The 12,020-nt window shown below is 44.5% G+C and overlaps 1 protein-coding gene across 1 annotated transcript in view; it reads right to left on the reverse strand.

Annotated features, from left to right (window-relative positions):
• Positions 1 to 11,555, reverse strand: part of MTNR1B (melatonin receptor 1B) — a 30,394-nt gene extending 18,839 nt beyond the window's left edge. Inside the window, exon 1 of the mRNA XM_064439850.1 lies at positions 11,318 to 11,555. Within this exon, the coding sequence (XP_064295920.1) occupies positions 11,318 to 11,528 (211 nt within the window). The 5' untranslated portion in view covers positions 11,529 to 11,555. The remainder of the gene's footprint in view (positions 1 to 11,317) is intronic.
• Between the last annotated feature and the right edge of the window lie 465 nt (positions 11,556 to 12,020).

The following is a 12,020-nucleotide window of genomic DNA, read 5'->3' on the forward strand; positions in this document are numbered from 1 at the left end:
TTAACCTGGTAGTTAACTTCACTTTAATAGTGTAGTTAGCTGGTTCCTGGAGGAAAGCTTCAGGAAAGGTCATCTCTTTGTTTCAGAATGTACATACCTATTGCTTGTGTAAAGTGATTAATATCTGCTTTTGTGAATTCTAACTCTGTAGGTAATGGAATCGAGCAGTTTTGCACATAGGTGTCAAGTTGGTGCTGTTTCTGAACAGCTTGATGGGCAGTAAGTTCCTTGGCTTGTAAACACTTTGGGAAATCTATTATTTTTGTTTCATGCTTATGTAGAAGAAATGGCATGATGACTCTTTCTGCATATCTCTCTGTTCAGTACCATGGGTAACATCCACCATTCTTAGCAGCACTTGGATACATGAAGGATGCAGTCGTTAAACCTGAACTCAGAACTGTTAACATCCTTAATGAATGAGGCTAAAAATGCCCTCAGCACTGAGTGGCTTCACATCAGAGCAGTGCAGTAGGAGTTACTGTGTAGTTTACTACATCAAAAGGGGTCAGCTGAGGTGCTTATAAGAAAACAGAGGAATTAAATTTTACCTGAGAGGTTAAAAAGGGTGGCCCTCTATTTTTAAAGGATAACATGGAAGAAAGTACAAAGGTGTGTTAAGGTTGCATGCTGTCTTGAGTTTGCAGACCGGAAGGTTTATCTGAATGAAGACGGAAATTCCAGCTAAGGTGTTGTGTGAAACTTTTCCTCTATAACAACCCAAAGATTACACCCTGTGCATTCCAGTGAGTAATACTTGTTTTCAGATGGTTTTCTGGAATGCTCAGTCTCTCAAATATAGATTCCCAAGAGTCTTAAGAACCACAAGCTGTAGTTCACAGAAAAGAGGGATGGGATAGCTCCCAGTTGGCACGTAGTGACTATGCCACCTGCATGTCTTTACTTGTCTTGAAGTGAAGCAGCATGTTTTAATATAACATCCTTTTGCTTGTCAGTAGAACAGCTGAATAGAATTGTCTACTTCTAAGAACATCTTTAAAAAGCCCTAAAGATACAATGTTGGTGAACTTCACCATGGGCAGGATCTGCACAGCATGAGTCCTTCTGCAAAGGAAAAAATTGGTTTTGTTTTATCAGCTCAGGAAAACATAGCTGTTTTCATACAAATTCTTGGGAATTAGGTGATGTTCTTGACAGTCTACATCAAGGTACCAATATGTGCTTGTAAAGGATAACTTAAAAGAATGAAAATCTGGAGCATATCTGAAGATATTGGTACTCAGAATAGGTCTGAATTAGAGTAGCAGTAAAATTTACTGATAGAGGCAGAGAATTGATTTAATGAGATGAATGTAATCTCCTATAACGTCCTCAGTATAATGGTTCAAGTCAACTGGTGAATTTATATCTGCTAAGAATAGGTGAAAAAAATTATTTTTTTAAAATGAACTGTCCTGGCTCTCTGTGAGTAGATGTGGTCTCTTAGCTCTTTGGCTGGTTGTGTCCATGAATCCTTGAATTGCTTCTGCTGGTCCATCCAAGAAGAAAGCTTTACTGCAGAGACATCATGCCTCATGCAGTCAGGGAGTCTTGCAAAGGAAATGCCAGTCTGGAGCCCAAGAGATGGCTAGCAGCAAAAGGAGTGCTGCTAAGATGCATTGGAATTGCCATGCTACAGCTGCCAAGAGGTCCTTCGAATTAACTGTCTCTGAGGGTATGTTTGCATTAGCTATTTCATGGCGATGAAAGGAAACTTATTCATACTCTGACTTGAAAAATAAAAAAAGCTGTGTGACTGTGTTAGACTTGGGCCTATGGAGAGCCTGGGTATGGTGTTGCAGGCAAAGCATCACACTAACATCATTCTTTGGTTTTCCTTTTGCCCAGAACATGGGTAGAGTGGGTTTGTGTCAAATGAAATACACACTGTAAATATACCCTTAGATTCTTCCGTTACAGGTTCAAGAAAACCCTTATATTTCTCCAGTTCAACTAAATGCTTATAATTCTATTTCCTCTAAAGATAAGCACACCAACAGCTCCATTTACCAAGTGGAATAGAACTTAGCATTTTATTCTAAAATGAAAGTGTCTTTGAGCTGATCTTGGTGATATACTTCTTATTCACTTATTAATAAGTTGATCACTTCCTCTACAGGATAAAAGAAAATTATAATTTAGAGCTATCATCCAATAAGATTGCCATAGTGCTTCAAAGGGGGATACAAAGTACCCTGTAGCTGTAGAAAGACCTGCCTCAGATTACAATTTTACCCTGATCCTTAGCTGCTAGAATTTGGTTTACACCTGCCACTAACACATTCCATACTTTCTCCAGTTTTTGGTAGCATTACCCATTATGATTTTGAACACTCAAACTATTCACAGAATGCCAGCAGTTCTTTAAATTTACTGAATTCCTAACTTCCACAGTTTACTTAGAGTTTGAGAAAGTGACTTCCGTTGTAGTATTTTCCATCTCAAGATTATGCTAAACTTGTCCTTGGTCTTGTGTCATGATTCTCTGGATGATGAAAAAAAGATTATTCTAATCCATCTTCTCTAAGGCTATCCATTATTTTATATACAGTGTCATATAAAGCCATCTCCTACTGCTTTTGAAGAAACTGTTTATCTCCTCAGGATCCTCTGTGATGCGGACTGATACAGAAGTTATTCTTCTGCTTTATGATGTTTCTGTACTCCTAAATTGTAATCCCCTTAGGCCAATAATTTCTTTACTAAATTTCTACTTCCAAAACTATTTAAATTTCTATAGTCTTTAGATTTCTTCTCAACTAGAACATTCTTATGTCTCTGATTTCCACTTTTTCCAAATTTACTTACAAGATTTACTTCCTTTCACTGAAGCATACTTCCTTTGTTAAAGTAATTTTCCTAATTTGCAAATCAACAATACTGGCTTTTCACTTTGCTCTTGTACTTTTGGAATAATTAACTGGTTAACAAAGTTTAAAGTTATTATTTCATCAGAAACATTGAAGATTTATTTTCTCAGCTGGTTACTCTTTGAACCAAGTCTCACAGAAAAGAGGATGAAATTGGTGATGAACTTCTTATTCTGTTTCCTCTCCAAGACGAGAATAGAAGTGCAATTAGAAGTATGAGATGAGTCATGGGCACATGACTGAATAATTCTAGAAGTGATGTAGAAAGTCTTGGTGTATTGATCATTTGGAGGTATTCTTTGAGAAGAGGTTTCATCTCTTCATAGATAGACTTCACCTAAGCATATGGGATACCAGCTTGCAATCCAAGCTGACAGAATGAATAAAAAGAACTTGAAATTGAGAGATGGGAAGAGCGCCTGGGAAGGAATCATATAGTTTCTTCATTTAACACCCAGGGCAGGGGGAATTTTGGCTTCAGGAAGGTGGTGGCAACAAATATAGAAAACAGGAGCTCAAAGACTGAGGAGATTGACTGGAGTGGTAATAAGAAAAGCAGCAGAGTCACTAAGAATGCCAGGAACCTATGCAACAAAATAGAGGATCCAAAACCAGTGAGAAATTAAAATAAAACTTTATGGAAATAATTCTCTTTAGAATGGAATTGGACCAATGCTCAGAGAAGAGAAATATTAACTGAAAGGTGCATAGCCTTCATTAAAAAAATAAAAAGAAAGAAAGAAAAAAGAGAGAGCATGACACCCTGGTAAAAGCCAAAACCACACTGAGGAGGAGCTGTAAGGACAACGTACAGTGAGGGACGCAGAAACCTGCGGTAGGATGAGATCACCTCTGTTTTAGTAGGGAAATACTAATGGAAAAAATGTAATGATGGGACACTTCAGCTCCTCATATGTAAAGGGGCTAATAAACATACTAATGGCTGCTGAGTTCTGGACATACACACCATAGGTTTCTTCAAAGCAGTCTATTCGCCAACACACCCCAGCCTTTGTTTTCATAAAGAACAAAGACAACCCTGAAGAGCCTGTCATAGAAAATAAGGTTGCATTGAAAGCAGATGAGATTATTTTTGTTTAAATTAAATGGAAGAATAAACAAAACAGACATCACTAAGAAGGGGTTTTGCGCATTTTGATAAATAAAAGAAGCTAATTAGGAAAGTGAGGTCAGCTTTATTGAGGAGCTCAGGAACTTGAATGCAGAGGAAGCCTGGCATTTCTTCATATTAAAGATACAAAATATTCTCTGAAACTTGCATCCAAAAGAGGGGAAAAAAAGGAAAAAGCTCCAGATCTAGCTGGAGGAAAAGTTGTCTTGGCAAGGATACCAGGGGCAAGAAATGAGGCTGGAAGGAACAGGAAAAGATATGTCCACCAAAGAAAACTGCTAGGGAGAGCAAAAATGGGTAAAATAGGAACTGGCACAACCCCAGACTTAATCAGCTTTATGAAGACTTCTAAAATGAATAAAATGCCCTTTCACCACATTAACAAAAGGAAAAAGAAAGAGGAGTTACTGGTGGAAAGGGAGTCTGAAAATCAATTTAAAACAGCTGCTGCTCTGAAGCGAGATTTTGCTACAGTTTTTAATAAGGACAATGATGGTGGGCTTGGGGACAAGGCAGGCTGGCAGTGAGGAATTAACATACCTACAATAAAACAAAATGTCAGAGAGATTTAATACACTTGATAGCAGGAATTTTTAAACATCTCTTATCTCAGAGATGGTGTCATAGGTTCTGAAAGGACCGAGAGCTATGTGTGGGACCTGCAAAAAGGGACTGAATATGTTCTTGGTCCTCACTGCCAGTAGGGAAGTGCTGATTTCTCTCAGGTTGTTGCACAGAGCTTGGCTCCCACATGCATCCTGAAAAGCAGTTTTGCCATGACTTGCCTGCACTGTGGTGCTCCCACACTTCAGTACCCATTTCCTCCTCCCTTGCTATGGTGCTGGCACAACTGCTGTTTCTTTTTTTGCAGGAATGGTGCTAGCAATAAGTCAGAAAAACAATTAGTCAGGGAGTAATGAGAAAACTAAAACTGTGTTAGCCACCCTTGGAAGATCCATTTGTCTACCATAGGGTATATGTTCTACATAACACTTGTATTTAAGGTGGTGAATCAACTGCAAAGGAAGAATAAATCAAGAAATATTTGGGTTTCTGAGTCTCATCCTGATTGTAGGCAAGGCTGCAGAAACAAATTTGGAAGGAAAGGAAAATTAAAGTTGCAGGTAAAGACAAAGGGAATAAAATTCAATGTGAGCTTATAAAAAGTGGCTGTACCAACTAATCTGATCATCTTTATTTAATAAAAGCTGGACTTGGACTTTCTGTACCTGGGAGGTTGCTCTAAATTTATCTAGGCTTGGAAGCACATATGCTAGGGTGCCACACACAGTCTGTTGCTGCTGCTGCCTGGATGGTGACGAAAGAAAATTGCAGGACCAGAGGGAGATAACGTACATTGAACTAATTTTGTCTGATTCAGAGTTATTATGTCACAAAACACAAAGAGAACTAATGAAATTTTTTGATAATACAAAGTTGAGAACCCACATTGATACAGGGAAATGTCAAGATCTTTTTTTCTTTAAGGACTAAAAGAGCAGGAAGCGGATAGAATATAACAGTATGAGGTCAGATACTGAAGGAATAATAATTGTGTGACTGAAAAGACAGGAGAAAAAGAAGAGCTGCATTAGCAAGTGACTGCACCAAGAAGAGTCATCTGTAGATGCTACCACACAAAAGGAAAATGTGGCTCTAAGGCATATCAGGTCCATTCTGTCCACCCAGGGAAGGGCAGAACAGAATAGAATGTTAATATTATTTTCTTGACTGTATTGGTGGTACTTCACCTGCATTACTGTGAACAGTTTTGTTTACTCTTGTTCAAGAAAGGCTAATTCAACTGGGGTAGGTGAACTGAAAGGCCTAAAACAGTCAGGGGAATGAACACCGTGGCTAATTAGAGGAAACTAAAAGTGTGTGTCTTGTTTACCGTGTAAAACAAAGGTTGAGAGGTAAATATGTGTTTGTTCTCCATGAATACAGCACCAGAGTTCTCACCAGGTGGAGAAATGATCCAACCAAATTAAATGGCAATTATAGTTTTACAAATAAAAATATCCACTATAATTAGCATCTAATAAGCACAAAGATAAAATTAAAAAATATTTGAACAATAGTGTTATTACAAAGAGATGGAAGTGATGGGTTCTATGAAATTTTGTGAATGTTGAAGCCATATTCCCAATAATTTCTTCATTTTGGGTGGCTTCAAGGCTAAAGATCTGGAATGTGAGAGGGAATGTGAAGGCCAAACACACACAATCCCAGGACTAAGTAGTCCACAGATCCAGGGTTCAAGAAGTCAGGACTATAAAAGTTCTGCTAAGCATGGCCCTAGCTGAAATGATAAAGAGTGGGATCTCATGCTCTGCACATCAAAATATATTCTTGTCAGCATCACTGCTGATATTAAAAGATAATTTCACCAAGCAGTTTCAAGACCCAGGAAACATATTGAACATTTCAGTTGTATCGGTATTTTTTTATGTCAGTCTTATTTGGATCGATATAATCTCTTAGAGGACAGGCAGTGAGGAGGAGGAGAATGTTTAAATTTAAAAATGGAACTTGATCAATTACTAGAAGAATTATTATATTGTGACTTCTGACTTCATATGTTGATTTCTTCTCACCTAAATGTAGGTGACTACATTGAGATAGTCCCTCTTGATTCTCTTTGTTTTTAGTGGAGAGAAATAAAACACTTTTATGAATCATGTCATCCTAATGTAGATGTCAAAAATAAGTTAGATTAACTATGCCTAAAAATGCTTATTTTTTTTCCATTGATTGTAAAGGATTCCCAAGGAAGGAAGTTCAGAAACAGGTATCTCCGCTGTAGTCTTCTAAGAGCTGAACTCCACCACAGGAGAACACTGTCCCCTATCCCATTGGACAGGAATAATGATAGGGGAGGAATAAAGGAAAGAAAAAGAATGGGTGTGGTCAAAGTGATGAAGAATAACTGAAAACAGCATATAAATTGGAGAAAACATATCCTCAGCTATATTACAGAGATGTGGGTGAAGGCTATGGAAAGGGAAACAGCATGAAAAAAAAAGAGTATAAGACTTGGTTATATTGCTCAGCATTTTTATTTAGTAAACAGGCAAGTACCAAAATTACAATTTTATGTGCAGGAATGTTTTATTTTATATGGATGTACATATGAGAAGTGTTGTCCGTCTCTACAGCCACACACATTAGATAGAACTAAACACGCAAATACACCCATGTTCTTACATGTAAAAGAAACATGAATTGTGATTTAATTTGTGTTGCAACAGCACCTTGCCATTTGAATGGAAATCAGGGTCTCGTCGTGCTGTCTAGCTGTTACGTATAGAAGGGAAAACAGTGGAGAGAGTGAAGAGTGCTGACAAAATGCACTAAAAATATCACTTTCTGCTAATGTATTCTTTGGCACTGCACCAAGGTTAACATTAGGCCTCCTGCCAAAAGCCAAAGGGTCCCAAGTCCTCACTACTCTTTGAAATTGTGTTTAGTTGATGTGCTTAATACTCACCTCTCTGATTTTATGCCAGCTTTAAGGCCAATGAAATACAAATGTTTTGCTTTATCTCCCTCCTGTGGGAGATACCTTGCCAGTTCCCACCTTCCTACTGCTTCCTACTGTGTTCTTACTCCAACTCATAATGTTATGGTTATAGCTATGGCTATACAAATGTATCCTGAAATTCTTAAAAGCATCTAGTGGTTTTGAGTGACCTGATGCATCTTCAGGATATTTGACCATCCAGCAGTGGTTGCTGACCACATGTAAACTTTAGCACTTCAGAAGTTTAGCATTTTAAAAGCTGCCTTCAACCGGGCGTGCTTAATTGAAGACATGCAAAATCAACAATCCCTTTTGAAAATTCAGAACATATTTGACATTTCAAATAGAAAGACAGGCTAATTTATTTTATTATTTCCATACACAAAGTTTTATTTAATTTTGTAGTGTGTTGGACAAAGTTACTCCCCTCCCAAACTGTAAATTATAAAAGCATTAATTTCTGTAAATTAAATCCCTTTTAGAGTTCAGAAGTTGCTCAATCTCTCACAGAAAGACTGGGTGCAGTTATGTAAGAAGGCAAGCATGTTGATTCATACCAATTATGTTATGCATTACTTGAAAAAGCCTCCACAAATTTCCCCTCCCCCTCCAAAAACAAATTTAAAACTGGGAAAGAGGCTTCTGTATGCTGTGAAATAATCCTTCTGTTGTAAGGCTGGCAAAATTCCCACCGTTTAAGGAGTGAATGAGCAATCTCTAAAAGCGCCAATCCTACCCATTCTCCATTTCTCTCTTGCTGAGCATAATACTTACCAATATAAAAGGCTAACGGGTCATTTTATTTCACTCCATTCTTCTGCTTTATATTATAGAATATCATTAAAATAGATTTGTTTTTCATCATGCTTTAATTTTAACGAGCGTGATGCATAATTACATTGTTTGTAATTATCAGGTTTCTCTGTAAAGCCTAGGACAGAACAGTGTTGATAAACCCTGGAAATATGCTAAAGTCCTGTTTTGCTTTCTGAAGGGAAGATTACTATTTGTACTAGAGAAGTGGGCAGAGCTGCTTAATTTATTCCTCATACACCTGTGGCTTATTTGAAGTCCCAAACTCTCATCCCTATCCAAGAAAATCCCTCATTAGCTTCTTCAAAGAGAATTGAGTGTTCACGGTGCTACAGCTCTTTTTCCTTTGGTCACCTGGACCCCCCGCCTCTCCTCACAACCATTCCACTAGCTTCGTTTGGTCTCTCTGACATCCCTCATTACAAGTTTAACTCCTTCCATGCCATTTTTCCTCACAATTTCACTTTCTACCACATCCACTCCCATTGCGAGCATGAGCACATTGTTTCTTGTTTGTTCAGAAGGGAAAACCTGTAAGTCCACCTGCTTGTCCATCTTATTTCCTTGTTGGAGGCTAAGAGCTCCCAAGCACTGCCTCCCCATTCCCTCCATCACTCCACCCACATCAGTTCGCAGTCCTCTCCCACTCTACTCCCTCCTTAATATATTTTCTCTGAGAAGACCTCTGTGGACATCTACCAAACTATCCTCCTTCAGCTTCATCCCCAAGAGCCATTTGTCCCTGATGGAAAACTAGATAACTGGCAATTTAAAGGGTATTTAACTTTATGGAGATTATGCAGAAGGAGTTCCCTGCTATTCTTCAGGGTACTTATGAAAGATGAAGAGATCCTCAGGTCAGGGTCAGTGACATCACATCCTAGAAGGAGATCAGTTAGTAGGTATTTGAATTAGATAAGACCACCACGTCTTATTTCAACAGTCATAGGAGGCCACAGAGCACTTCGATCAGTATCTTGAAACTTATTCTTCCAGGAGTCACTCTCTTCCACTCCAAACCCTCCCCTCTGCTGTCGTTTGAACGAAGGAAGCGGTTCAGAAGAAAGCCCCTCTCTCGCTCCCCCCTCGCCGGGATTTGATGCCTCGGGCCGGCCGCGCTCCCCAGAGAGAGCCCCTTCCCCGGGCGCTGGCCTCCCCGGAGCCCAGGCGCGAACCCCACCGAGGGGCCGGGAGGGCGCTGGGGGCTGCCGGGGGCGCTCCCTCCCCCGCCGCCCCGGTGAGCCCAGCTCCGCCCCGCCCGCAGCAGCCGGCCCGGCCCCCGCTCGGGGCACGGCGGGCTGCGGCTCCCGGGGGCTGCCGCCTCCCCCGGCTCGGCACCGGGTGAGGTTTCGCCGGCCGCGGCACGGCTCTGCCGCCCTCAGCAGCGGCTTGGCTCCTTTGAACTGCGAGCCCAAGCACAAGCCAAAGGACCGTGCCCGGTGCCCCGGGCAGCCCTCTTCCCTTCCTCACCCACGCCACACCTTCAGGCGCCCCCGAGGCTGGCGCTGCTCCGCGGGGTGCGATTGCTCTGCCCCACGTACGCGGGACCCGCCGGCGCCCCTCCCATGCAGTCAGACGTGTAGCGATTAGGGAGAGGAAGCCTCAGCCCTCTGCAAAGCGCTTCTGTTCCTAAGCAGCGCTTCATTTAAAACAAGGGCGAAGGAGTGAGTGCCGATTTCCAGTTAGCGGAAGTCACTACACGTGAAACACGATAGCGCTCAGGCAGCGACATCCATTAAAAAAAACCCAACCCAAACAAGCAAAAACCACCCGGGAAAGACAAGGCACCAGTTCTCCTTCCGCTCGGTGAGGAAGCACCCCGGTGCCTCTTAGGCGTGAAGCCGGAGCGCTGTGCCCCAGAGCCTGCTGGCTGAGCGCGCCGGGGATGCTGTGCGCCTGACTTCCCTCAGCTCCCAGCAAAGTTCCGCTACCCCGTCCTGCGAGGGCATCGCGAAACGATGGCGTTCAAACCCCGAAGAAGCGAGCAGTTTCGGGAACTGCTTGGTGCTTTGAGGATGTTACTAGACCCACCACTGTTTTGGGGGTAGCACCTTATCCTGCACCGACACCCAACAGCCAGCCGAGCGCAGGTGCGCAAGCAGCAGCCTGACTCCGCGCACCAGGTACCAAGCGGCAGCCCGCAGCCGGCTGCACCCCCGGCGTGGGGCAGAGAGGGTATCCGCATGCAGTGGGACAGGCGAGAATCGGGTAAGGAGCTGGCCGGAGGGAGGCAAATCCAAGAAACTGCTGCTATCCACACAGTTTTGTGGTTTGAGACACGTGTAAGTAGCCCAGCAAAGAGAGAAGAGAAAGCAAATAAGTTTAGCAAATAAAACACGCCGAGCCACATTTTAGCACACACAAAGAAAAACTATAGACACGATTCAAGAAAAAAAACCACCTCACTTTATTTGCTGCTTTCTGGGTGAATGATATTCGGTGAGGAAACAAGATTTCGTGAAAGTCTAATGTGAACTCCGACGGAGACTCCGGAGCGTGGGCTGAGCCGCTCTCCCACGCATGCACAGCGCCTCATCTTCAGAAGTACTCTTAAGTTTTGAAGTTCCTTCGTTCTTCCTCCGACCGTTTTGGGCACACTCATTGTCTCCGGTATTTTAATCGCATGACACCGATTCCCCTCATCAGTAGCTCCATAGAGAGCACACAATGCCTCATTACGAGCCATTTAATGACCCGCCTTCCGCCTTAAGGGCCAGGCGCAGGCTGAGGGGAGCGCCGGGGCAGCGTGCGGGGAAGGGCTGCCACGCGGCTGAGCGGTTGGCTGGAGGTCCCCGCACACTTCACAAGGCAAGCGCCAATAGAAGGGGGGCTCTTTGGTCCCCTGCCTCCAGCAGGCGGCCCGCCCGGCCTCCACAAGCAGGCGGGTCTCCTCAGGGCAGCCAGGAGCGGGGAACCAGGGCGCCCGTGGGGCTCCGGGCGCTCCTCACCACCTGCCGCCGCCGGGGGTCGAGCCCTTACCTGAGTTCCTGAGCTTGCGGTTCTTGAAGACGGAGAGGATGACGAGCAGGTTGCCCAGGATGTCCACCACGGTGGTGAAGATCAGCACGCCGGACAGCACCGTCACCACCCAGGCGGGCCGCGGGGCACCCGCCGCCTCCCGCTCCGCCAAGCCGAACAGGCCCCGCCCGCCCGGGTCGCAGCAGTTCCTCAGTGAACCATTCTCCAGCATCGCCGGTGCCCGGTCCCAGCGCCCCGCACTGCGCTCCCGGCCGCCCCCTTGTCCCCCCCGGCAGCGCCCCGGCGGACCCGCTGACTGCCCGCGCGCCAAGGTGGGAAGGCTTTTAACGGCCGCGCCGCGTGCGCGGCCCCTCCCGCTCCCCCGCGCAGACGCCACAGAGGGGCTAGGGGCGGGGCTAGACCTCTCCTCGAGGCGGTACGGGCTAGCCCGGGGGCGGGCACTTCGCCTGGGCCCCGCCTCCGGCCCCGCCCCGGCTCAGGGAGGCGGGAGCGGCGCTCCCGGGCGGGGGTATCCGCCGGCGGCGGGGGGGGGTCGTAGCTCCGTGCTGAGGGGAGGCGGTGGTCGCGCCACGGGCAGAGGAGCCGCCGGCCGTCCTCAGCCATCCCCGGCAGCGGCTTGCGTGGCTGGGGGGGCCGGGAGAGCCGCGGGGACAGGCGAGGGCGGCGAAGGACCAGGCGGGGGCGCCCGGCGGCGAGGCCCCTC

This window comes from Phalacrocorax carbo, chromosome 1, assembly GCF_963921805.1.
Source record: "Phalacrocorax carbo chromosome 1, bPhaCar2.1, whole genome shotgun sequence".
Taxonomy (NCBI): domain Eukaryota; kingdom Metazoa; phylum Chordata; class Aves; order Suliformes; family Phalacrocoracidae; genus Phalacrocorax; species Phalacrocorax carbo.